We start from the raw sequence: 26,445 nt of genomic DNA on the forward strand, positions 1-26,445 counted from the left end.
ATTAATTTGGCTTGTTTCACACGACTGCCTCCCTGTCACTCAGTCCAGCTCTTTCAGGCTAAGGTTACAGCAAAGCACTTGATGTACTTTCACACTGACCGTTCAGGTGCAGTGGACCCCTCTCTGGTCTCGTACGTCACTTCCTTTTAGTGTGAGTCTGCGGGGCCGCTGTACTGTCTGGCTGGGACGGAGGGCTTCAGTGCTAACCTTATTAAACTCCAAAGAGGCGTTTTCTTTTCTCCTGGATTGTTCTTTTTAATTACTTGTCATCGCATTTACCTGCCCGGCACTTCGCACCTTAGTGGAATCTGTTCCCTGGTCTGTTCACACACGTTTCAACAGAGAACTGCAGCAGCGACTTGAGCAAGCACGCCGCCGCTACCGCTGTTGTTGTCAGAGAAGAAAACAAGCTCGGCGAGCAGTCCGCTAAGCTGTGTGATCATTGACAGAGTTCAATACACACACGCTTCCAGTGATATCTGAGGGTAGCTCTGCGATAGCGTAGCTCCGAGCCTTTTCAAAGAAGCGACGGCTGGGACTTCTTCGTTGTCACTGAAGCCGAGGTAAGAACAACCAGAGTAACGAGAAATACCGCAAACGGCTAACTAACATGCTAACTAGCTGCTAGCTTGAAGGATATTTTGGCTAGCTGCCTTGTTTGGTCGTAATGCGGTCACGGTCAGTGTCCTCGCTGCTACCTGACGCGCCACTTGGCCTAGCTGCACATCGGCTATAATGTTAGCTGGGAGTGTTGTAACTACTCTACTCATAAGCTAGAGAAGCTTTGAGCCCGCTTTGGACTTGGAGGAGTAGCATTTGTTGACTTTGTTTCAGTTAGCTAGCTACACCACTGGAGGATGTGGACGTGTTAACTTTACGGTAATGTTTACGTTTGGCAGATTGTGGTCGCGCTGAGTACGGTGCTTAGTTTTAAATTTGAATTAAATTATATTTTCCGACAGAGTAGCAGCATATATGTCGGCTTGCCTCCGTTTCTTTAAGAGTTGCTGCATTTTAGGGCAAAAAACAACCTTAACGCTTGGCTGGTAGTGTTGGGAGGAGAGGTCACGTCTGTAAAAACAAAGGGGTGTAAGTTTACAAGGAAATGTCCTCCTTGTTTATTATCTCAGAGAGCAATTACCTATTATTCTGGCCAAGCTGTGATAACTAAGGATAGTCATAAAAAAAAAGAAAGTCTGAAGTCGAGGGGAGCCTTATCTGTTTCATCTTTGTAAACAAGGCAGTTCAAACAGTCTTTGTGACTGTACGCACTGTAATATTCAACCCCTTCATTTTCACCGAAACGCTGCGAAATTCCGGTAAACCTATTATCTAACATAAGCTGTTGATTCAGGACTGACCCTGGATCACCAAGGCCTCTCCACAAACATTTAACAAGAGCCGTTGTTGCTTTTTGACATTACACAGCGTTTCAGCCATTTCACTGTTAGATGAGCGGCATTGATTTCCTGATCACTTTCACTTGGCTATTGCTCGAATACGAGGATCTACTACGTTTGGCTATAACGTGACAGTAAAACAAACAAACAAACAAAAAAAAAAAAACACCGGGGGGTGGTAAAGATTTGTCAGAGAGATTTGCATGAGATAATGATGACGGCACCTGGAGTGGTCATGATAATGATGTGCAAATTGCAGCAGTTTTCTTTTGTTGTGGAGTTGCTTTTCAAAGTGGCAGAAGGTGGAGAGTTTACTCAGGCACATTGCTGCAATGACAGCAGTCAGATAGGCATCAAGAGCAACACTTTTTTTTCTTTGTGCATGTGTGTCAGTTTCAGTTTGTCTTCACCGTTTTGCTTCCTTTAGGCATCGTGTCTTCTCGTATTCATTTTCGTTCCCCTGCACCTTAGTGAACATTAAAAACAATTACTTGAGGCTATGTGTTCCTATTCAAAGTGAGGAACCGAATTGTCCATTCAGGGAACGTTTTTAGTAGTTATCGACAACTAACATTACACTTTTCCGATAATCCTGTGCAGCTCTGCGTGTTTCTTATTTAAATGAATGTAGATAACCTATTTAACTTGGCTTTTTAACTGGCTTTGTTGTATTTTACCTTTCATACTCTTCTTGGTTATTCTCAATTTAACTGGCGTGCTTGGTTCTTTCCTCCAGGTATTTCTTTCTTTTTTTGTTGTTGTTATCTGAGCCACAGTGAGGCACTTGACCAATAAGAACAGCTTGCACAATTTCCACCAACCTGTCTGCAGCCCCCTCCCTACCCAGACAGTCTTCTGCCCCAGCATGAATGAAGTCAGTGTTGTGAGAGAGGGATGGCTCCACAAGAGAGGTAAGGGGACCTTTGTGTTCAATATCCATCACCTGAGTCTGCATTAAATGACATAATTTTATATTTTAAGTATTAGCTACTTCTCGTGAGCTTGTCAGGGGTTCCTTTATTGACAGAGAACAGCTGTGACAGCCTTATTGGATTCCCAGTGTAATGATGTTCGAGTACATGTATAGGAAAGTCAGACATCACTGGCCTCTCTTTAAAAAAATTAATAAATAAATAATCTGTTTTTCAGGTGAATATATTAAAACATGGCGTCCTCGTTACTTCATCTTAAAGAGCAATGGCTCCTTCATTGGCTACAAAGAGAAGCCTGAGGTGTCCAGTGACCACAACCTCCCACCACTCAACAACTTCTCTGTCGCAGGTCAACTTTCCCTTCTGGCTGACAAACTTGAGTCAGTGCAATATCTAAACTCTGTTTTATTGTTGGTGCCTTCAGCTGAAGTGTCTGTGCTTTTGCAGAGTGCCAGCTGATGAAGACGGAGCGCCCCAAGCCCAACACGTTTGTCATTCGGTGTCTGCAGTGGACCTCCGTTATTGAGCGGACTTTCCATGTAGACAGCAATGAGGAGAGGTAAGACTTCCCACTCTCTGTGGGAAAAGTGTCGATCACAGTGGCTTTAGGCTGGTGCATCTTAAAATTCTGTTTACTTGTGAAAATGGCTTTTGTCTGTAATTTGTCTCTCCATACTACATAAATATCCTAAAAATGAACTTAAATATTGTTCAGAGATGACATAAACTCTGCTTGAGCTCAATAAACCTTGTTTTCTTTATCATCATTTGCAGAGCGCTGTTTCACTAGAACCAGACTCCAGTTATTTATTATTTATATCCAGTTATTATTTAATTGCTCTGAAGTGGATTTTGCCCTTTCTTTTGTTTCAGATACATAACAAGTTTAAATAAGTGAACTGATCATACATGTGCGGTCTTGGAGATTACAGATTTAAAACAACAGCAGAGTTTTATATAGCGTTGCCATGGTATCCAAATGTTGGCAATATGTTTTTTAATTTATATGATACAAAATCCTTTGTGTAACCAAGTTGATTTTAGTATGTAGTTTTGATCACATCTTAAAACAGCTTTAAAAGAATAAAAACGGAAAGACACAGAATGGACCAGAATTAATCCAGAGTCGATAAATGGGTCATTGTTAACCACACTCACTGAAAGCCATTTAGTTTCCAAGTATGAGCAGCCATCATAATCTAAAGAGAATTCAGGGCCAGATTAGGCCTGATTATTCACCTCTAACCCAAGCATTCGTCATTGGGCTTTGTTTACATCGTCTCTGCCAAGTAGCAAATCCCAGCAGCCCCTAGATGACTAGTACACGGATTATCCTCTACCTTCTAAACTTAGCATGCTAGACTACAGATTTTCCCACTGAGATTTATTTAAATTTTGACTACTTTGATGCATGTGTGTTGCTCCAATCAGGGAGGAATGGATGCGATCGATCCAGGCGGTAGCAAACAGCCTGAAGAGTCAGCAGCAGGATGAGGAGCCCATGGAGATCAAATTTGGCTCCCCGAGTGACAGCAGTGGCATGGAGGACATGGAGATTGCTGTGTCCAAATCCCACACAAAAGTGGTCAGTATTTGCACAAGCAGTGCCTGGCAGCTGAGTGTATGCTGTGTTTGTCCAGCTAAGCTCATCTTTATTGAGCAAGTTGTTCAAACTTTAAGCCTCTTTCTCAAAGCTTTTTTTTCCCCCTTGGTTTTGATGAAGCAATCTTTAAAGGAGTTCAGGGTAACATTTCATTATATATTTTATCAATTGCTAAGTCACTTCAATTGATTTTGAAGATTGTTGAAAATAACAACCAGTGAGGTTGTTATTGAGTATTAAAAACATATAACATGTATAGCTGTTAATGTGTACTGATCAAATACAAGTTTGTTGTTCTGTAAAGAAGTCTTAATTTATGGGGTAAAAGTGTTCCTATCACATCTTATCCCAGTTGAAGTGTTCTGCTTTACTTTGTGTTTGTGCGATATAATTCAAATTGTGATCTGCCTCCTTGTCACCTCCCTTACATTCTGTACACCAGAGGCCTGCACAAGTCTTTGAAGTAATTCTTTGAAATGAATATCAGTCCATCTTGTTGCTTTTGTTTCTCATGCAATATGAAAAATTAGCAATATTTTGAACTACATCATGGCATAACATGTTGCCTGTCATTAACACGAGAAATCAACATGCTAGGATACATCAGCAGTGTCCAGTAGCTGTTACTTTACATTTTAGATAGAGGTAGTTCCGATGTATTTATACATAACAACACATCCTTCAGTCCAATCAGAGTTCGAAGATGAAACATTGGTGGCATCTTTGAGAGTTGAGTTTCGTTCAAGAGCACTCGTAGACCCATTAATTTGTCTCGGCTGATCTTTGACCTCTGTTTTCTCAGACTATGAGTGACTTTGACTACCTGAAGCTTCTGGGCAAAGGGACATTTGGTAAAGTGATCCTGGTGAAGGAGAAGGCCACAGGGATGTACTATGCCATGAAAATCCTGCGCAAAGAAGTTATCATTGCTAAAGTGAGTCCTGTCACATCAATATGTGTAGTAGCAGAATTCTGAGCAGTTAGTTAGGTGTTGTTTACACTCCAAGTACTGAATGTGTGTTTATATTTAGGATGAGGTGGCACACACAGTTACAGAAAGCCGAGTTCTCCAAAACACACGGCATCCTTTTCTAACGGTGGGTAACGGTGCATCTATTGTTGTTTCAGTTTCTGCTTTCCTACAATGACTGGACTTTCATCAGTATAAAACAGTCAGTAATTCATCTTCCCTCTTTTACAGACACTAAAATATGCATTTCAAACACACGACCGGCTATGCTTTGTGATGGAGTATGCAAATGGAGGAGAAGTAAGTCTTCCTCTTTCTCTTACTGTTGTGTCATTTCTTTGCGTGACCTTTTGGAAAATGGCTAGTTGCAGAAGGGCAAAAACATAGAGGACACTGCAGTATTGGGTCACATTAATGAATAAAAAAGAATAGGTTTGATTTGAGAAATGTATTCCAATGTGCTTTTTTCTTTTCAGGAAATCCAATGTCTTGAGAGGATTTACGAATATTTTTTTGAGCTCTTTCCTGTTTTTAATTCTCTTGCAGCTCTTCTTTCACTTATCCCGGGACAGAGTATTCACAGAAGACAGGGCTCGATTCTACGGTGCAGAAATAGTGTCAGCACTGGAGTATCTTCATTCACGCAATGTAGTTTACAGGGACCTGAAGGTAGGAGGATTTCTGGCTTTGACTGTATAACAGTAATGTATACATATATTAAGGAGGGATGGGAGGGATATATAGGGATTAGCTAGTAAGGGAGTAATGACTTGATAGCATCATTACTCCATGCAGCATCTCTGATGCAACACATCAAAGCATCCAAGTTTTGCAGTCACACTGCAACAGGACAACAAATAAGCACTTTTAATATGTACAATAAGTATGCGATTTTAAATTATTTTCCCAGCATGGCTGTGGGCTGATTTGACTCTAATTTGAATTTCTCCCCGCACAGCTGGAGAACCTCATGTTAGACAAGGACGGCCACATAAAGATAACAGACTTCGGCTTGTGTAAAGAAGGGATCACAGACGGCGCCACCATGAAAACCTTCTGTGGAACCCCGGAGTACTTGGCACCAGAGGTAATTCAGTGGTTGCTTTTATTGTCATGAGGGTGGTTTGTGGACAGTATGATGTAAAAAGGCACCAGTGACACAGAGCTGGATGAGACAAGTGGGATAGATGATAAACAATATTACCTTGATAAAAGGACCAGTCACAGTATTCAAAGTGGCCATTTTATCAGAGGATGTCTGTTGCCACCTTGTTCCCAATTTTCTTTTGTGATGGAAAAAATGTTTACTGATATTCCTGCACCGCTATTTTCATTGTTTGGTTTCTTTCTCAACACTTTTCATTTCTACCCTGTCAGGTGCTGGAGGACAACGATTATGGTCGAGCAGTGGACTGGTGGGGATTGGGTGTAGTGATGTATGAGATGATGTGTGGCCGATTGCCTTTTTACAACCAGGACCATGAGCGCCTCTTTGAGCTTATCCTAATGGAGGAGATCCGCTTCCCCAAGAACCTGGCTCCTGAGGCCAAGGCCCTGCTGGCAGGCCTGCTTAAAAAAGATCCCAAACAGAGGCAAGTTGTCCCATCACAATAAGCACTACTTTATGAATATTATGAAGAATAATTAGAGAGAGAATTAAATGGCTAAGTTGAACCTTAAAGATTTTTACAGCCACTTAACCAAAAATAAACCGGCTAAAATATGTTTTTGATTAAAGCTTAAAATCCTTGAATACATGAATATTTATTCATTGTTTTGAACTTTATCTGCAGCATAATGGATACATGGCAGCAGTTCAGCTGCACTTGTTGCACTCTGTTAGTTTTCTGAATCTTCCACTGTGCTCAGGGGCACCATGTATTCAGCTATAAAAGGAGTAACCATGTTATTTAAGCCCATGTTCTTTCTTGATTTGTTTTGGCTCAGGATAATGGCCATAAACAGGAATGTAATTAGTTGTTGTTTTGACCAAGCACTGCATTTCTGGTAATAGTTGGAGAACTGCTAATATTAGCACATTAAGGACTGCCTGCAGGCTTACTAACACATTGCATATGGTAAGGAAATGAAAAATAAATTTGTCTACAAATTGGTAAATATAAGTCAGTGGAGACCAACACAACAAGTGCTTGTTGTGCCCATCTAATGACTGTGTTTTGTACATTTATTTGTAGCTGGTGAGTGTGTGGGTGGTGGTGACGATGATGGTGTTTTTGTTGTGTTTACAGGCTCGGAGGTGGTCCAGACGATGCCAAAGAAGTGATGAGCCACAAGTTCTTCACCTCCATTAACTGGCAGGATGTCATTGACAAAAAGGTGAGATGAAAACAAACGATGGGGGAAACTGGATGACCGGCATGCGAACTGACTGATTTCCTTCCTCTCCTCAGCTTATTCCACCCTTCAAGCCACACGTAACATCCGAGACGGACACGCGCTACTTTGACGACGAGTTCACAGCACAATCTATTACAATAACTCCTCCAGACAAGTGTAAGTGCACTTAAGTGGCTGCTTTTCTTTGTGCTTGGATTTATTTTTCTAAGCAGCTCTAAGTTGTTGTTGTTTTTTTTAACGTCTAGTTTCATCTTTGTATCATCTTCTTCTCTCCCCTCCAGATGACAGTTTAGACGTAGAGGATTCAGATCAGCGTACTCACTTCCCTCAGTTCTCCTACTCTGCCAGCATACGGGAATGATCCCTCAGACTTTTGAATGAGCAGGCAGGCTGACACACGATCACAATCCCACATACACACTTGCACTGCTGAGGAAATTTGAACGACACCAACAATTTAAAACAAAAAAAAACAACAAAAAAAATAAAGGAAAAAGAAAGTGGCACAAGACACATTTTCATTCTGTTTTTAACGCACACATACTGGCAAATCAGACAAGACACAGATCATAGTAGTAGGGAATGAACACACACAGACCCTAAATGACTGACCTCAGCAGGTTGGTGTGGATAGACTGGCAGCTTTGTCTCTGTAAGTCCTCTCAGGGCTTGCGTTAGGCTTCCCTGCGGGACCTCTGCTGCAACACATCAGAGCCTTGACACTTTGAAAACCAGGTTATGCCAGCAAGTAACACCTCTTTACCAGCTGTTCCATGCTTCACACACACAAATAAACACACACCAAAATCTACCAACTCATGCACAGACTGCATAAATGTACTTGATAGAGTTTTACAAAACCAGTATAATCAAGATTGGGAAAATCACAGCAATTTGATGATGGGGGAGACAAAGTTTGATTTCATCACTTGTTACGGTTTTAAATGTAAAGCCATATTTCTGCTTTTTTTTTTTTTACATTTTTTTTTAACAAGTGCTCTTTCTGGAACTTGCTGTTACAAATCAAGAGTGGGATTTTTCCCTACAGTTGGGTTAAAGGGGGGCAATAAGGAAGAGGAGAAGGGTAAGGAGGGGTTGCCATTACTGTTTGCACTGCTTGTGTGTGTGTGTGTGTGCGCGTGTGTGTGTATGCAAATGGTCGAGCAGATGTGTATGTGCATATAGGGTGCAAGAGAATGTATGAACAACCATTTTGAGTCTCAGCCATCCATTCGTGTCTGTTTTTATGCACGATGTTTTGGGTTTTTTTTTTAACTCTGAACTTTTGCTGGAATATGGACAAGAGAGGACGCCACCGAGCACACTAAACACGCTGGGTGTTTTGTTTTTGTTTGTTTTTTCTTAAGGGAACAGGCATGTCATTTATGATTGGCTGGCTTATTGCTAAGTTGAATCAGTCTGGATTATAAACTGGGATCGTGTGTATGGCTCACATTTGCTTTAAAATACTGCATTAAATTTATCTTGATGCAGCAGACAAGCTCCTAGCATCCAAAGTGTGCGACTAACTTGTAGCCAGTTGAAAGTCTAAGCAAGTTTTCCTTCAGGCTAGCCGAACTTCCATGTTGAAGCAGTAGGAATAGAAAGAAATCCCCCCCCCCCCCCCCAACCTGTCTACAGAGACCAATCTAGAGGAGAACAGACATCTACTGCTCTCACTGGAGAATTTGGCACCAGTCGTTTATTTTCAATCTGTATTACCAATTTTTTTTTTTTTTGTGTGTGTGCTGTTTTGTTTTTTTTAATTTAGCCCGTGGGTGTCTCCCCTGTATTTAGAGAATGAGCGTTCAATCATTGGTAAGAGGCCAAAATTTGACTGAGTTGTTAAACACTTCACATGATTCCACCTTTGATGTTTAGTCTTTGTGTTTTTAGGGTTTGTTTGTTTTTTTTGGTTTTTTTTCTTAAATTCTGTGTTGAAGCACTTAAATCTGTGTAGCTGTACATCTGGAGCAACAGTCTGCAGGTTTACAATCAGACTAAAAGCTGCGTGAGCTGTTTGACCGACCTTCAGCCTGCGAAAGAGGAGGAACTGATGGAAACGCGAGCGCTGATGTTGAAATAATAAAAGCCCTGAACATGATATTGAAAGAGTACTCAAATTGATGAACGTGTATTCCATAATGCTGGAAGAGGATGCTGGTTGCTCTTTGAACTTAACTAAAGGAACATCAAAACTTTTTTTTTTTTTTTTTGTATGTCATCATTTTTTGTTTGGTTTTTTTTCCATTCTTCCCCCCCCCCCATCTATTTCTCAGACCTTTGAAGACACATTGTCTTGTTTGAGTATACGTTATATAAGATATATATTAAACTTTTTTTTAAACCACTTTCTTTTAAGTTCTTCATTTCAAGGGGATTCCACGTGAGGATTGCTTATGTAGCAATTTGACTTGCATTGTCACATCAGACACATCAAAAATGAATTTAATGGTTTTATTAATAATAATAATAATAATAATAAGCTGATATTGGAATAGGAGGGAAAAATGGAAGTTTGTCACTTTTTACTTAAAGAGACATTTGCCCCAAAATGGGTTAATTGTGAGCAAGCCAAGAGCAGCACTTGACTGAACTTACTGTGTATATAAATATTTTCTGCAACAAATCAGCATTCTCTGGGACATCCCTCGTGTCATGTCACATCTTTATTTCTTCAATTTTAAGTTTGTGTGAATGTTGTGGTGTGACAGAGTGTGCCTGTGAGTGAAAGTGGTGAAATAGACACGAGAATCTAAAGGCCCCTGCTCCTCAAATGATGATGATTATGTGGTGATCAAATGGCTTTGATTTACAGTTCACAACTCCAGCACCTCTTCTCACTGGCTCAGGCACAGCCATCATACTCTAGCCTAGCGTCCTGCGTTTTGGAAACAGCAGGATCAGATATCAGAACCATTGCACTGATGGACTCCACTGTGGACTTGCCTTCATTGCTATCACGGCCATAAGGGGGTGCTGCTGGACTTCTTTTGATATTGGTTGTGAAGCCATACACTGAACCTCGCTGCTGGCCACGCTTTAAGCAATGCTTCAATGCTAAACATGCAAGTTAATACCCCTGACCTCTCCTGTAGGCGTACACGGGCACAACAAGTGCCTCTTTATTATTTTGTAAATACCAAAAAAAAAAAAAAAAAAAGAAGCAGCTAGATGGGGAATGCAGCATTAGTAGAAGGGGAGGCCTGCAGCTTCGTAGTGTTTGATTTGCAGCTTTACTATGGTTATCTTGCTTCTTTGTATATTTGAATGTGATCAGCAGTCAGGAATGTCACACCTGATGCCGGTATAAAAGATTTTTTTCCTCCCCTTTTTTTTTAATATAGATTTTTTTTTTGCTTGTTGCTGTTAGTTAAGGCTCAGAGGGCAATGAAAAAAAGCAATCTCTAAGGGGAGGACTTTGTCCTGGAAGGCATTTCCAGCCCCCTTTTGCAAGACTTTACAATGTAACGGGTGATACCTGCTACAGTATGGTAGCTTATAACATTTGCAACTATAATGTGCCAGTAAACATTTTTACTGAAGAAATCTGTGTGTGTTTTTCTTTCATGAACTTGGTCAGTGTAAGCTACATATACATGCACTCCTTTTCCTGGATAAGGTTGTCAACTAAAGGGACTGTACGTTTAGATTAATGTTACACAATGAGTGTTAGAATTTAAATATAGATGCATATTAGGCCAGAAATAAATTCAACCCAGACCTAGTTGAAGCCATGAGATGCTTTGAAATACCATTTGTGCAATTATTTGAGAAAGGACATTTCCTACAAGCCAATTCTAGCAACTCAATTATTACATCATTTTGTAATTCGACGATTGCACTATGATAGCTTTGTTTGTATTATAAAACTAGTGAAGGAACATGGCCTCGCGTTGACCTTCGTGGGGTTGCATAAAATGCCCCAATTATGAGAGTATAATATAACCGTTAGCATTGTTCGATCTCACTAAAACGTAAGTCGCGGTGGACAAAACATTTCATTTAAGACTTAAAGTTCATCTTTTTCCTTGAACTACGCAGATGAATTTTATGAGCTTTTAAGGACCCATGAATGTCTCACGGTTTGACGTTTTCGCTACAATATGCATTTTTGCGCAATCTCCATTTGTTTATTTAGCCATCTATCTGGCTATCCACCGGAAGTTCTAACCTGTCCATCACACCATTGACCCCGCCCCAATCAGTGGGCTCACCTGTCTTTATTAATGGCTGTTCTGGCTGCACGACTCTGCTCCAGGCCTCCGTCGACACCCGTGGATAAGTAGCTGCAGCGGCCGTGCATGAGACCTCTGTCTTCGGCTGTGACCATGGCCAGGACTGGGTTCTGCGACACCAAGCCTCTGCTGGACTTACACAAGAAGGTTTGCTCGGTGTGCTCCAGAGACCCAGTCTTAAACATATGTGATATACTTCTAAAATCAACTGTTAGAATGAAGCATGGAAATTTCTTCAGTTTCCATGCTTCATTTCTTTTCTGCCTTAAACCTTGGTGTGCTTGCTCAAATGCGGTGAGAATTTGGGCAAGCTGGTGGAGAAGTGAATGAGGAAAAGTAACCTTTACCTCATTAATCACATTCCTTTGTTATTGCACCCCGTTATCATCTCACAGCAACATAATTAGATGAGTCTGAAACTTTTTTTTACTGCACTGCAGTCACCTTTCTCAAAGTCTACAAGTTTCTGTTATTAGACTGATTGTGTTCACCTGCCATGAGTCCATGTGGCTGTAACAGGACCTTGATGTGAGGCACGCTTTTTGAACAAATCATTGCAGAGATATACTGTCAGCAGATTGTCTCACAAACTGTACTGGGGGGAGAAATGCATAGCCATTCAATTTTAATGTCAGAATCAGAAAGTGTCAGTCAGTTACCATCTGTGATCCCTCCAGGCGGATGAAAGGCGAGCCCCACTAAGAACCTGGGCTAATGCCTCTGGGCCTATAGATCGCTGGCTGCCTGTAGAAGCAGACGAGTCCAGGATGAACTTGCTTAAAATGGAACCAGAACGCAGATGGGTATGCTTTTTGTCTCCCAACACTAACATGACTTCATGTACTTAAAGTGACTTAATGTATTCTTTTGCCAGCTAAGTGTAGAATAGTTGCAGGAATTCTGTGTGGATGTAAAGTTCCTCTCCTTTGGAGAAAAAAGTCTGGGTTAGAATTGGTGCTTTTATTTTTTCCTTGCCATGATCATAAGAGTTGCAAATTGAGCATCATTTTGCAATGATCAAATGTGTTCTCTGCAGGAAAGGAGGCTGTCCTTGCAAACCAGTGATGGCATCATCATGGGGTTTCATGAGGACAGTAGGGCATGGTCACCTGGTAAATTAATTGGTATGTTTTGTTTTGAAAGATCAGAGCCATAAAACCACGTGGTGCCAACATATAGGATGAATGGTTAATAAAATTGAATTGTCAGTGCTCATAAGAGGGAATATCGTTTTAAATCTGCTCAACGTTTATAAACTTGTGCTTCTCTTGCTGTCCTGTATAGCAGAAGGGTGTGTAGAAGATCCTGTGCTGCTTTATCCTTGTGGCCTGCAGGGTCTTCCTAGCCTACAAGTGCTGGTTCCTAGTTTGTTGCGCCATGAAATAGAGAAGGCATTAGAGAAATTAGATGTCATATGGGACCGGACATATGCCTGGGAGATGTTTCTAGACATGATGGTGAGACACAATTAAACCCCTTCATGTCTTATCTGAGTTAACCTTGTCTTTCAAGTGGGCTGTGTGCACAGGTCACTTGTAATGTGACTTCACACACTTATTATTGCACTCTCATCCTTTTTTTTTAATGTGCCTTCTGTCTTCTATTTTCATCCTTTAGCGAACCCAAACACAGAACTCTCTTCCCAGTGCTGACCTCCCCAGGTATTTTACTAATGCCACTCGAGGTATTCTGGTGGATTGGCTCATTCAGGTTCATGTAAGTCCCATTTAAAGTAGATTAATTTTTAGCTAATCAAAGACTGTATCCCTTTGTTGGGTTGTTTGTAAAAAGTAAAACGGGTACTGGGCACACAGGACACGCATGAAAACACACCATCAAAGTAAGTGGATAATGTTGGGTTAATCTATCTAAAAAAAACTATGAGCATACATATTGTAAGTTTGTAAATATGTAAATGGTGTTATTTATATACAGTTCAGGTTATTGCACATAGAATTTGGTATTGCACAGTGGTGGTTTATAGAGGGAAATGGGGAAAGTTGGGGGGCGGGGGTGGGACTGTGTTATCGGTGCGTGTAGAAGTTGAAGAAAACTGTTTGGTTTTTTGTTTTTTTTTGGGGGGGGGGGGGGGGGGGGGGTTTGAGTCTGTGGGCCTTTGTGCTGATGCATCTTTAGCATTTTCCCCAAGGGAAGCAGGCTTCATACAGCTTGCTCGTATTAGCTGATAAGCCTGCACTTCATGTTCAACTCCAAAAAAGCCAAGATGGAAATATGTGAAAAGCTAAACAGCAATGCTTTTAAAATGGTAGTGTACAAATTAATGGATGGCATCACTGTGGTTATGTATGTACATCTTCCATATAGAGCATAGGTGTCAAACTCTGGCCCGCGGGCCAAATTTGGCCCGCAGCCTAATTACATTTGGCCCGCGAAGCCATACCAAATTATTATTATTAGAGCTGGCCTACTGGTATTATACAGCTAATATATATATTGTTTAGTATTAAGCTTTGCTTGTTCCATATTCAGTTTTTCAGCAAAACGTGTTTGAGTCCATAAGAAAAGATTCATTCTTATATCTGGAGGAATAAATATATTTCAATAAATATTAACGTTAGCCTGCGACTTTGTTCCAGTTTTGAATTTTGGCCCACTGTGTATTTGAGTTTGACACCCCTGATATAGAGTATGAAGGTCCTGTTTTGTTTTTTCCCAGGAAATTATGCACTTTCAAGATGAGACCCTTTATCTGGCTATACACCTCCTCAACCGCTCACTGCGACTAATCAAGGTGACCACAGCCAATCTGCAGCTCCTTGGCATGGTTTGTCTCTTCATTGCTGCCAAGAAAGAAGAGTGTCTTCTCCCTGAGGTATGCTGCCTCAGCACTCATGTCTGAACAGATACAGCATCCTTGGATCTCTAAATAAGCCGTGAGCATGTTCAATACAGTGTAATTTGGCATGCCTTCATAAATATATTTTATGTCCTCTTGTTTTTTTGTGATTAATTGGTCAGCCTATTCATCTGGCCTGAAGCTCACATGGAAATTTTTTTTTTTTTTTTTTTTTTTTTTTTTTTTTTTGTTAAGAGAAAGGTGAAAACAAACTACCTAAAGATGATACCCTACCCAAAAACATAGATGGCCTGAAAGCAGCTATCAAAGCAGCTTGGCTTCAGTAACATTTCAGGAGTGTCACAAGCTGATCACCCACATGCCATCCAGCACTGATGCATTAGTTTGTGCTAAATAATCCTTATCGAAGTGCTGAGTATATAAACATACTCTTCAGAAGCTCAACTTTTTAATTCTTTTTTTGGTATTCATCTTAAGAAATATTATTTTGAGATACTGGAATTCTGAATTTCTGGAATTTCACGAGCTATATGCTATAAAAATGAAGTGTATGAAATATTTCACATTTTGTAATGAATATATGAAAGTTTTACCTTTTCAGTTAATACAAAAAAACCCATTCACCTTATGATCTTTTGAGATTCACTACTATTTTTAATCTTGCAAGTTAAGACGACAAACTTCTTTTCTAAAGCTGTTCTATCTTGTGGTGATTGCTCCAGGTGTCTGGACTCTGCTCCCTGATGGATCTCACCTATACTAAGCATCAGTTTCTGCGAATGGAACGCAAAGTCCTCTCCGGCCTCAAGTTTGAGCTATCCTATTCTCAACCTCTTCATTTCCTGCTTATTTTTGCCTCCGTTGCTCACTGCAGTGCCATGGTAGATGGACAACATTTTTGTCAAGATGTTTTGTACATATTGATCAGAAAGATCCAGTGTCACCCCATCCTGTTATTTGTGGCACTAGGTGGTGTGGATGGCTCGTTATCTGCTGGAGCTGTCGCTCCTGGAGGGCCAGTGTGTGGTGTTTCTGCCCGCTCAGCTCGCTGGAGCCGCACTCTGTTTGGCCCGCCAAGTTGTGCAGGAGCCTACAACACCAGAGGGAGAGGCTGCCTGGTGTTTAGTCTCCAGCATTCATGTTGGCAGGTCAGCAACACATTTATTCATCACAAATTAATTAGTTACCACATTTACATCTATACAAAGCTTTGTTACTTTCGTAGTGGTTAGTTTAATGTCTGTGCTGCTTTTTTTTTTTTTTTTTTTTTTTTTTTTTTTCTTTCTTTCTTTCTTTCTTTCTTTTCAGTGAAGCTACTCTTATGAAGATCATGCATATTCTAGCCAGTGCTGCTGCCAAGGCTCAGACCTGTGCTACTTTTCTTAAATTTTCATCTCCAGAAACCATGCATGTCAGTAGACACCCAGGACTGAAAAATGCCTCCAGTCTACTGGGTGTATGCAGTTGACATACCTGATTTGAAACAACTTGATTACATTGTTGAGCTTCAAAGGTGCTAAACTTGTACAAACTAGTTTAAACTAGTTATACTACACTAGTATAACTCAAGAATGTCATTCCTTTGACAAAAAACTTCCAACCAAAGCAGTATCATCTTGACTATGGATCATGAAGTGTTGACATGTAATTGGGTAAAGAAACAAGTAAGATTTGTTGCCAGACATATGTACTGACCAACTTTGCAGCACACCTGTTTTATGAACTTATCTTGTAGCTGATTTAAGAAATATATATTTAAACTGTATTGATGTGTCCTTGTCTTGCCATTTTGTGGAGAGGATGTCTGAATGCCAAGTTATTTGAGAAAGTTTTAATGTAAAAAAATAAAGTGTCTGTTGCTGAGTATTGACATCCGGCTTATTCATTTTTGTATAAATGTGGAATACATTTAAGTCCAGTGGCACCTGGAAAGTGTTTCTTTTCAATGGCACAGGAATGTTTAATAAAAAAAGTATAAAAGTCTGAAGCCACCTCTAATTTCTTTATATTTTGCTAGAAAAAGTGGAAATGGGTGCAGAGACGTATTGTGCCAATGTACAGGAAACTGGAACTTGTCTGTCAATATTTGCTTTGACCACATTTATTCTTAAACACAACTTGAACACTCTTAATTTCTTTGAGTCTTCAGGAATGGTTTATTGACGGATATGCAGCGATCTTTGGATATTGCTTGTCTTTTTGTTCTATTCTGTTCTGTCAAGATGATCCCCAAACTCTAGGAAGACTAAAAAAACCCAACGCACACAATGGAACACTATCAATGCTTTCACTGCATTAGCAGAGTGTTTGGGCTCATCTGACCTAGGTACTCTAGGTTCATTATTCCATGAATTAAACACTTACTGTTGAATCATCCTGACTACATCTGTGTGTGTATATATAAGAGAACTCTTTATTGTCATTGCACAGTCATATATATATATATAGTACAGTAGTACAATGAAATTGGAAAACTGTCCTTTCGCAAATGTGTCTTTTGACCCTCTTGGTTTCCTGCACAAGCGCTGCCTTCCTGCGCACGTGTTTCCTATGATTGGCTCTTGGAGTTCTGTCACGGACCAATGGGAGCTTAGCTGGCGGAGAGAGCTCGTTTCGTGTGTGTGTGTGGTAGGTGGTACAACAGGCAGCTGTGGGTTCAGTTAAGGTAAAACAGGACGAACACACGTTTAATTGTGTCGCCGCTGGGCTGTCCTCCCACAGTGTTGTTCATACTTACAGGATCGAGTGACAGCGTGCGGACACTGGTTATGTTTTGTTTTCACTTTTTCGGATCGTTTCTGGGATCGGCGACGTCAAGCTAGGAAAAATTTAGCCACTGTAATTTCAAAACAAAATCGTCGCAGTTTGTCCGGTTGGATAAAAGTACAGGTAAGTAGTGACGGAAGAACCTAAACTCAACAAACAACTATATATTGCACTGAGTAGTGTATAAAATATATGATACTATTCACAGAACCGCGTCTTTTTACTTTTTTTTTTTTTTTTTTTTTTAAGCTGTGAGTTTTATTTTGAAATTTATCGCATATGGCGTTCAACTTAAACAGTTTGATGGACGTTGCCTAATTTCAAACAGTTTTAACCCTAGTTTTTTTAAAACAGCAAATTTGACAAAGCACATATAAAATATACATACTGGATATACAACAGCTATAACATTTGAGCGTTTATGGACAGCATTTTTTTTTTTTAAAAAGCAGAGAATCTAGAAAACAAGCCTTAGAATGGTATAATTGGCTGTTTTACGTAGAGGTTTTACGTTTAGCTTATGTCAACAGATAATCTACACACAGCGTTTATATTGCCACCACCGTGGATACTAAATGTATTTTTTATGTTTTTGTTTGTGTGAGAGGAAGTGTATGTAAGAAGAGGGCCGGACTTAAAGTTGGGTATTACATAACACGGGGGGTGGGGGAAGAGTGGTGTTGTTCAGCTGACAGCGGGCTGTGGTGCCTTCATGGAACCAGCCCGATAATATCATAAATGCTGTGATGATGTCATCAGTCAAGCCCACCCGATTGGTAGGATAATATCTTTAAATTCTTAAAGAGCAGCCATTAAAGTTAAAAGTCCTTCAACTGCACAGCCATGCATGCTGCTGTAGTTAAATCGTTATCATCTCAACTCATCTTTGAGACAGAGAAATCACAGTAGAGAGCACAGAGGGATAATATCAGATTGTAGCTACAGTTTGTGGGCAACATGAGGAGTTCTGTGTATTACAGCCTAATTGTAAGTCATTTTAGTATCTTCATTAAAGCCGAGCTTTATCATGTCAGTTTATTTATATCGGTGCCTGCGTTGTACAGTATGAATTGATATGATTACTTGTTTCGTCCTTTACGTTTTGTTTTACAGAACATAATGCAGGGTGACATGCTTGGGGCAATTTAGAAATGGTGCTGGCAGATAGTTTTTCCCAGCTGAGTGACTGTCTTCAGCACATGAAGCAGAGTGCACATCACAGCTGAGCAGACAGTGGTGTGGGGTCAAGCAGGTAAGCTGCAAACGTGTGTGAAATGTGTTGTTGGAAAGTTAGAAAACCAGAAACCCATTTTTCTTTAACTTCCTAATATAATTATATGTATTTGTATGCTGATACATGGTACAGTTGAGTCCTAATTGAATAACAAGATCAGATGATGCTGGTATGTAATTCTGTTGTCTTTCCTATAATCTTGAACTATTGTTTACACATATACTGCCCTGTCAGTAAGTGTCTTGCAAACAAACTTATTTTTATTTATTTAGCAAAGATCCATCAACTAACATTTATGTCTGTTTGATGGTATTTCTCACAGGCCTTTGGCAGAAATCTTGGTTGTTTGCACCATGGAGTACTGTGGTGCAAACAACAGTACTTTTTTTGTAGACTAACTCCAAAGGCATTGGGCTTTATACAATTAGGTCAGCAATTTACTGGGTAAAGAATTTTTTGTAATTTTCCCTCTGTAGAAGTTTGTTATAAATCAAACTGTCAATATGTGGTTGGAGTAAGCTGAAGGCATGCAAAAATTAAATGCAATTTGCATTTACTATTTAGGAATTACAACTATTACAAGAGACTTACAAATAATTTAACAAACAATTTTAAATATAAGAATTGTTATTTGTGTTATTTATTTACCAAAGTCCTTCACACTAAATGACTACCTGAAGTCTAGAACCCGTGGACATCACCAAATGCTGTTTTTCCTTCATTGAGATGCTCTTCCAGGCCTTTACTGCGGCCATTTTCAGCCACTGCTTGTTTGGGGGCCTTTCTGTATTTAGTTTTGCATTAAATGATCGAACATTGCGTTAAATGATCGAACATTGCTTTGTTGAGCTGAGCTCAAGCGACAGACTTGGCTATTGAAGAAAATATTTCTTTGCCATTAGAAACTGTTGAGTTGCTTTTGCAGTAGGCTTTGGGTACGTATCCATTTGCATTGTGAGGTGCAGAATCTGGATAGACGTTTCCTCTTGCCTCTTCTATCAGCAAACATCTCATCAAGAAATCCTAGTGACCTAGTTCCACTGGAATAATACTCCCTCCACCATATTTGACAGATGATGTAGTATGCTTTGGTTCATGGACTGTTTTTGTCTTTGAGAATACTTTTCTCAACGTTGTGGTGCAGACTAACTTTGGTATATTCTTGTAAAGTCTTATCTGGTTTTCCTGTTCTTGAGTGTAATCAGCTCTGTATTTCCATTCTTAAATGTGTCTTTTGATTGTTACCTTGACAATGATTGCCTCACCTATTTCCTCTGTTCTTCACCTGGTTAGCTGTTGTCAAGTTCCTATCAACCAAGGAAATAATGTCATCATGGTCTTTAGTCATCTTCTTTTAGCCTTAGTCGTCTTCAATTCAATTCAATTCAATTTTATTTATATAGCGCCAAATCACAACAAAAGTCGCCTCAAGGCGCTTCATAGATACAGAGAAAAACCCAACAATCATATGACCCCCTATGAGCAAGCACTTTGGTGACAGTGGGAAGGAAAAACTCCCTTTTAACAGGAAGAAACCTCCGGCAGAACCAGGCTCAGGGAGGGGCGGCCATCTGCTGCGACCGGTTGGGGTGAGAGAAGGAAGACAGGATAAAAGACATGCTGTGGAAGAGAGACAGAGGTTAATAACAGATATGATTCAATGCAGAGAGGTCTGTTAACACATAGTGAGTGAGAAAGGTGACTGGAAAGGAAAAACTCAATGCATCATGGGAATCCCCGGCAGCATAACTAAGGGAGGATTCAGGGTCACCTGGTCCAGCCCTAACTATATGCTTTAGCAAAAAGGAAAGTTTTAAGCCTACTCTTGAAAGTAAAGATAGTGTCTGTCTCCCGAATCCAAATTGGAAGCTGGTTCCACAGAAGAGGGGCCTGAAAACTGAAGGCTCTCCCTCCCATTCTACTTTTAAATACTCTAGGAACAACAAGTAGGCCTGCAGTGCGAGAGCGAAGTGCTCTAATAGGGTGATATGGTACTACAAGGTCATTAAGATAAGATGGGGCCTGATTATTTAAGACCTTGTATGTGAGGAGCAGGATTTTGAATTCAATTCTGGATTTAACAGGAAGCCAATGAAGGGAAGCCAAAACAGGAGAAATATGCTCTCTCTTTCTAGTCCCTGTCAGGACTCTTGCTGCAGCATTTTGGATTAGCTGAAGGCTTTTCAGCGAGTTTTTTGGACATCCTGATAATAATGAATTACAGTAGTCCAGCCTGGAAGTAATAAATGCATGAACTAGTTTTTCAGCGTCACTCTGAGACAGGATATTTCTAACTTTAGAAACTTAGTTACAGCGCTTTCAGAAAGACATCTGCTTTGATAAAGTCTACTCTCCACTGCTGTGTAATCAATTATTGTAAATGTAAATGTTATCAGGAAATGATCAGACAGGAGAGGGTTTTCAGGAAACACTGACCCGTGCAAGAATCTACCAAATTGTTGGTAAACATTGTATGCTATCCTTCTAATAGTTTTTTGTTTTTTTTTAATTTGATTTCATTTTTTCCAGCCTCACTTGCAACACTCTCTCTTTGGACCTTCATTCCAGTGAAAGGACACCCTGTGAAAAACAGCTCTTGCAATTAACCATGGATCTGTTTATCTGTTTAATTTCTCAAGGAAATAAAACACAGGGCTGGGACGCACCTGGCATCAGGGATTTGTCCAATTGCTTCTGAGCCTCTGAATCTGAATTTGTGCAACATTTTTGTTAAAGTTGAGAGTATGTGCTTCAATCACACTTTGATTGTTTAAAATCCAGTTTTGTGATTTTTTTTTAAATTGATTAATTAATTAATTAAAAAAACATATGGGCATGTACATGGCTTAATAGAGTCCTAAATGTATGTCAAGATCTGGTTTATGGTTAGGACTTAAAAAGTATCTGTCTAACTGTGTCTTAGTGAGTGATGTTAGGACCATCTGTTCAACACTGTGGTTAATGTTGCTGTCTAAGGAATTTTAACCACACATCAACTGAAACAGAGTATTCCATTTTACAAATTAAACTGAAACAGTTACCCTCCTATAGTATGAAGTATGAGGATATTGCTGTTTATTTGTGGATTATATATATGGTAAACCTGTTTAGGGTTACTATTTCCTACATCTTAGCACAGAGGAGCTATTTAAATTTCTCTGATTTTCTTGATAGGGTCCAGTATGCCAAAGGAACAGCCTCCATTGGATCAGCACAGCCTTTGTGCTGCACCCAGCAAGAAAGTTAAAGATAAGAGCAACAATACAGCTCTACTGGCTATACGTGACATTAAAGACAAAGATGACTCAAGCAGGAGGGGCTCCCACTGCAGCTCCGAGAAGGACTCTGGCTTCTCTGGTGAGTCCAAGTCGATATAACGAACGTTTCATATTTAATTTCATAGCTATTCACCATGCTTTTTAGATTTATATACAAGCCAGTGCAAGCATTGATACCTTCACTTCAACTTTGCTGGAATAATATCTAAAGCATCTCCTTGAATTCAAAGTGAAAAGGTTATTACAAATATATAGTTTTAGCTTTTGGGGTTAGATTTTCATCTATGCGACATTCCTAAGGGACACGGTGAAAGTTGATTAGAAGAAAATCATAATGCAATGAGTATTGTTGGACGTTCTTGTGTGGCTTGAGTCATTTAAGAGCATCTAATGCACTTTTTTAAAATTTCAAATACAAATAAGAAAATAAATAAAACAGAAATACAAACACTGTGCTACTGATACCACAAAAGAAGTGTTGACTGTAGGAAAGCATGCATGTCGCTCCTGTCTTCCCTTTTGTGAGAATAAAGCAAATGTTTGCCTAGTTTGATTTGGTACTGCCTGATAAGGTAGTGAGGGGAAGAAAAAACATCTTTCTGCTGCATTGTGTCACAAAAAGTTCAACTATCCTCTTGAATGTGGCATTCAGCTGTTAGCATTTCTTCCTGTAATAACTTTTCTGCAGATGGTTCAGACTGGCAACTGGAGGACCAGAAGAGAAACAAAAGCCAGTTCAGAGCCAGTGAACATGCAGAAACGTCACAAAACCAAGAACGTATGCAAAGGAATCTTGGAAAGCATTCTGTGATGCCTGATGGTCATGACCAGCCACCTGTTTACATGATCAAGAACACGATGCTTAACCAGGTAAAGAAGGATACAACCAACACAGGATAGTCTTTCAGAAAGAAAAATAATGTTCACATCAGATGTACGGTGGAGCTCCTCACCAGTGTGTCATATTGACTTTTCTCTTCCTGTTTTGTTCCAGCAGTCAGATGTGACCCAGAAAAGAGGCCAGCTTCTCTGGAGAAACAGCGTCACTGACATCAACCATTCGGGTTCTCGTCAAATAATCCTTCTCCAGCAGCCAGGATTGTTGCCTGCTACCTTCCAGCTATCAAAGCCCTTGTCCCGAAAGTTTAATGTCTCAGAAAGGAAAATACCTGGTTCCTACTTACCCATACTGAACTCCTACCCACGCATAGCGCCACATCCCAGCAAGAAACCACCGGATAAATATTCAATCCACGAATGCCAGAGTCTCAGCAAGAGGGTGTGCTCAGAACAAAAGGGTGATGGCCCGTCTGTGACCCGAAATCTGCCAGAGCAGCACCTTCATAAACAACCTAAGTTGGCACTCTCAGCGACTGGCATGCCGTGTTCTTCTCCACCCCAAGATCAACTGTCTGCCTCAAGTCCCACCCCTACTTCCATGAGCCAGAGATCCCCATCTGTATCCAGTCAGGACACCAGCTACTCGTTATTCACAACCAGTTCGGCTGGACTTAACAGAGATGCCACCACCAGTATTCGCCACCGACGTTTTCTCAACACAGTAAAAATCCTCAGACAGTCTGGTCTGCTGGACATTACATTGCGCACAAAGGAGTTGATGCGTCAGAGCAACGCCACAGAGAGGGACCTCTCCCAGCTGCGGCAGCACACAGAGCTGCTGTGCCAGGCTGCCAGAAACCCCAGCCTCAATCTAAATGGTATCACTGTTTGGGAGCACCTCCATCAAGCTATGGCTGAGTCAGGAAATTATCCCAACCTTAAAATCCTGCAGAATATCCAAATCTCAACTGTGCCAGGTTCTGCCGGTCCATCAGAAAGGATTTCCAAAGGAGACACCAACAGGCCACAAGCTGCTGAGACCACACAAGCCCTGCCAATGTGCCTTCTCAGCACCATGCCAGAGCAACACTGTGGTGTACAACAACAGTCAAAACAAGACAGGAAGCTCAAGGCCAATGAGACATCCTTAGACAAAGCCAGCTTTACACCTCCTGACAGTTCTACTGGTTAGCCCAGTTGGCAGTGCCTTTTTGAAGGGTGAGTTTTAGTTGTGGACATTTAGTTTTATGAATATTTTAAACCCAGCGTTACAGGAGTCATGCAGAAAATCTCTGTAGGTCCATGGAAATCAAACACAGACGTAGCTTTAGTCCTTACTGTGCGTGTCACAGTTTTCGGACTTAACTAATGGCTTAATGCACTTGAGTGCAATCAAAGACCAGATTCACCATCTGATGACAGATGATGGTACAATGTGTGCTTGAGATGCACTTAAAGAAGAGGAAAAAAACGTGTTTCCCTGGGAGAAGGGAAGGGGAGTGGCACTTCATGCAGTGGTGACATCTGCAGTATATATTATCAAGTTTGGTTGTTTTGCTGTTGTTTCAAACCAACCACATTCAGGGAAAGATGAATAGAAACAGTTCTTTTATACCTGTATCACCAACATCGGTGTGATTATTCTGTGCCTTTGATAGCACAGCTGAAGCTAAAGACTCAAAATATAAACTGTTCAACACTACACTGGACATGTGGATTTCTGTCCAGTCTCTTTTCCACAAAGCCTTAAAGCTTTTTTTCTTTTTTTTAAACAGGGGCACATTTACATCACAGGCTATCATGCTGTTGTTGTTGGTTATAACAACTTTCTTTCTTTTACAAACACAGCACACATCTCATGATAATGGAAGCAATTCTGCAACAAGCTCTATGTATCCAGTCATACCACATCCTCTCATGTAGCCGCTTTATTTTTTTCTTTTTTTTCTTTTTTTTTGATCAAGCCACTAATTGTTGCTTTTGTATGGTCATTTGTTTTTGCTCGTAGAAAACCACACTTTGGTTTATAAATGTAAAAATTTGAGTATAAACGCTGTTGTTTTTGTTTTGTTTTTTTAATGCATAGGGTATGTGCAAGATTATTCTCTCTTTCTGCATATGAACACATTTGTGAAACTTAAGGTGGTTTTTAATGCTAAGTTTTCATAATTAAGCTATTTAAATAAAACAATATGGGAAAATGGTCTTTATTTCAATGTGGAGCTTTTCAAGGTGAGTCTCATATTATTGTTGTGTTTTTGTGCCACATGTTTACTTAACCTTGAGTTATTCTAGCTGCTGCTATGGAAACTGACAGGGTGCTTCATGTGGTAGAAGTGCAGCACTGTCTCTGGTTCCTGAAAGCCATGGAAATAGTTTCCTTTCCATTTGCTGGATTGTGTGGATTGTAACTCTTGTCTACACTGTGTTCTTTTCCTAATGAAATAACATGCTGACATATGTCTGTGAAGGTTCTCAGTCATCCAGGTCATCGTAGTCAAAGGAGCTTGGAAAGAAAAGCGCCTGGACTTCTTTAAGTTACTTGAAGACGTTTCACCTCTCATCCGAGAAGCTTCTTCAGTTCTAAGGTCAAATGGTGGGGAGTCCCAGATATAAACCTAGTGGGAGTAACCCCCCCAAAGAGGGACAAGAGGACCCCCTGATGATCCTATAATCGCCTGAGCCAAGGTGTGAAACTGGGTGTGGGTCCCAATCAGCCAGAGTTTCTGACATATGAAAAGTACACTACAGTGGGGCAAAAAAGTATTTAGTCAGCCACCGATTGTGCAAGTTCCCCCACCTAAAATGATGACAGAGTTCAGTTATTTGCACCAGAGGTACACTTCAACTGTGAGAGACAGAATGTGAAAAAAAAAAAAAAATCCATGAATCCACATGGTAGGATTTGTAAAGAATTTATTGGTAAATCAGGGTGGAAAATAAGTATTTGGTCAATAACAAAAATACAACTCAATACTTTGTAACATAACCTTTGTTGGCAATAACAGAGGTCAAACGTTTACTATAGGTCTTTACCAGGTTTGCACACACAGTAGCTGGTATTTTGGCCCATTCCTCCATGCAGATCTTCTCGAGAGCAGTGATGTTTTGGGGCTGTCGCCGAGCAACACGGACTTTCAACTCCCGCCACAGATTTTCTATGGGGTTGAGGTCTGGAGACTGGCTAGGCCACTCCAGGACTTTCAAATGCTTCTTACGGAGCCACTCCTTTGTTGCCCGGGCGGTGTGTTTTAGATCATTGTCATGTTGGAAGACCCAGCCTCGTTTCATCTTCAAAGTTCTCACTGATGGAAGGAGGTTTTGGCTCAAAATCTCACGATACATGGCCCCATTCATTCTGTCCTTAACACGGATCAGTCGTCCTGTCCCCTTGGCAGAAAAACAGCCCCATAGCATGATGTTTCCACCCCCATGCTTCACAGTAGGTATGGTGTTCTTGGGATGCAACTCAGTATTCTTCTTCCTCCAAACACTACGAGTTGAGTTTATACCAAAAAGTTCTACTTTGGTTTCATCTGACCACATGACATTCTCCCAATCCTCTGCTGTATCATCCATGTGCTCTCTGGCAAACTTCAGACGGGCCTGGACATGCACTGGCTTCAGCAGCGGAACACGTCTGGCACTGCGGGATTTGATTCCCTGCCGTTGTAGTGTGTTACTGATGGTGACCTTTGTTACTTTGGTCCCAGCTCTCTGCAGGTCATTCACCAGGTCCCCCCGTGTGGTTCTGGGATCTTTGCTCACCGTTCTCATGATCATTTTGACCCCATGGGATGAGATCTTGTGTGGAGCCCCAGATCGAGGGAGATTGTCAGTGGTCTTGTATGTCTTCCATTTTCTGATGATTGCTCACACACTGTTTTCTGATTGCTTAAGCACATTTTTTGTAACTATTGGCTAATTTTGCAAAACTCTTCACACAAATAAGAAAACCTGTCACCCAATCATCAAAACATTGTAGTTCTCTTGCAAAAGCAAACACAG

General features: G+C 40.5%; 3 protein-coding genes across 9 annotated transcripts; all 3 read left to right on the forward strand.

The window, feature by feature from the left end:
• Positions 1-131: 131 nt before the first annotated feature.
• On the forward strand, positions 132-8,123 carry akt2 (v-akt murine thymoma viral oncogene homolog 2). Of its 3 annotated transcripts, none has more exons than XM_004543900.6 (14): positions 132-563; positions 2,137-2,311; positions 2,550-2,681; positions 2,780-2,891; positions 3,764-3,917; positions 4,738-4,869; positions 4,967-5,032; positions 5,137-5,205; positions 5,452-5,574; positions 5,864-5,992; positions 6,283-6,497; positions 7,155-7,242; positions 7,317-7,419; positions 7,545-8,123. In XM_004543900.6, exons 2-14 carry the CDS (start codon positions 2,266-2,268, stop codon positions 7,622-7,624), a joined length of 1,449 nt encoding a protein of 482 aa, XP_004543957.1. In that variant the 5' UTR covers positions 132-563; positions 2,137-2,265; the 3' UTR covers positions 7,625-8,123. The 3 variants fall into 3 exon arrangements, with proteins under 3 accessions (XP_004543957.1, XP_004543958.1, XP_004543959.1); XM_004543901.6 differs by having other exon boundaries at positions 2,232-2,311; XM_004543902.6 differs by lacking the exon at positions 132-563 and adding an exon at positions 696-879.
• A 3,318-nt stretch (positions 8,124-11,441) lies between these two features.
• On the forward strand, positions 11,442-16,189 carry ccnp (cyclin P). Of its 3 annotated transcripts, none has more exons than XM_012917151.3 (9): positions 11,442-11,657; positions 12,179-12,304; positions 12,538-12,625; positions 12,786-12,958; positions 13,119-13,217; positions 14,179-14,334; positions 15,042-15,200; positions 15,289-15,467; positions 15,628-16,189. In XM_012917151.3, the coding sequence occupies exons 1-9, from the start codon at positions 11,568-11,570 to the stop codon at positions 15,785-15,787; spliced, it is 1,230 nt and encodes a 409-aa protein (XP_012772605.3). In that variant the 5' UTR covers positions 11,442-11,567; the 3' UTR covers positions 15,788-16,189. The 3 variants fall into 3 exon arrangements, with proteins under 3 accessions (XP_012772605.3, XP_012772606.3, XP_004543956.3); XM_012917152.3 differs by having other exon boundaries at positions 12,789-12,958; XM_004543899.3 differs by having other exon boundaries at positions 11,443-11,648.
• A 730-nt stretch (positions 16,190-16,919) lies between these two features.
• On the forward strand, positions 16,920-24,653 carry si:ch211-132b12.7 (CLOCK-interacting pacemaker). 3 transcript variants are annotated; one of them, XM_014410023.3, is made up of 6 exons: positions 16,920-16,984; positions 17,059-17,208; positions 18,199-18,337; positions 21,494-21,676; positions 22,286-22,467; positions 22,592-24,653. In XM_014410023.3, the coding sequence occupies exons 4-6, from the start codon at positions 21,502-21,504 to the stop codon at positions 23,627-23,629; spliced, it is 1,395 nt and encodes a 464-aa protein (XP_014265509.3). In that variant the 5' UTR covers positions 16,920-16,984; positions 17,059-17,208; positions 18,199-18,337; positions 21,494-21,501; the 3' UTR covers positions 23,630-24,653. The 3 variants fall into 3 exon arrangements, with proteins under 3 accessions (XP_014265509.3, XP_076748488.1, XP_004543953.3); XM_076892373.1 differs by having other exon boundaries at positions 16,927-17,208; XM_004543896.5 differs by lacking the exons at positions 16,920-16,984; positions 17,059-17,208 and adding an exon at positions 17,355-17,861.
• Positions 24,654-26,445: the final 1,792 nt, after the last annotated feature.

This window comes from Maylandia zebra, linkage group LG14, assembly GCF_041146795.1.
Source record: "Maylandia zebra isolate NMK-2024a linkage group LG14, Mzebra_GT3a, whole genome shotgun sequence".
Lineage (NCBI taxonomy): Eukaryota > Metazoa > Chordata > Actinopteri > Cichliformes > Cichlidae > Maylandia > Maylandia zebra.

Coding starts and splice junctions, on each gene's coding strand:
- ccnp (XM_012917151.3), top strand. CDS start 11,568: ATGAGACCTCTGTCTTCGGCTGTGACCATGGCCAGGACTGGGTTCTGC. Junction 13,218..14,178: donor ATTGGCTCATTCAGGTTCAT/GTAAGTCCCATT, acceptor GTTTTTTCCCAG/GAAATTATGCACTTTCAAGA. Junction 15,201..15,288: donor TTGCTCACTGCAGTGCCATG/GTAGATGGACAA, acceptor TTGTGGCACTAG/GTGGTGTGGATGGCTCGTTA.
- si:ch211-132b12.7 (XM_014410023.3), top strand. CDS start 21,502: ATGCCAAAGGAACAGCCTCCATTGGATCAGCACAGCCTTTGTGCTGCA. Junction 21,677..22,285: donor GAAGGACTCTGGCTTCTCTG/GTGAGTCCAAGT, acceptor ACTTTTCTGCAG/ATGGTTCAGACTGGCAACTG. Junction 22,468..22,591: donor AGAACACGATGCTTAACCAG/GTAAAGAAGGAT, acceptor GTTTTGTTCCAG/CAGTCAGATGTGACCCAGAA.
- akt2 (XM_004543900.6), top strand. CDS start 2,266: ATGAATGAAGTCAGTGTTGTGAGAGAGGGATGGCTCCACAAGAGAG. Junction 5,206..5,451: donor AGTATGCAAATGGAGGAGAA/GTAAGTCTTCCT, acceptor ATTCTCTTGCAG/CTCTTCTTTCACTTATCCCG. Junction 6,498..7,154: donor AAAAAAGATCCCAAACAGAG/GCAAGTTGTCCC, acceptor TTGTGTTTACAG/GCTCGGAGGTGGTCCAGACG.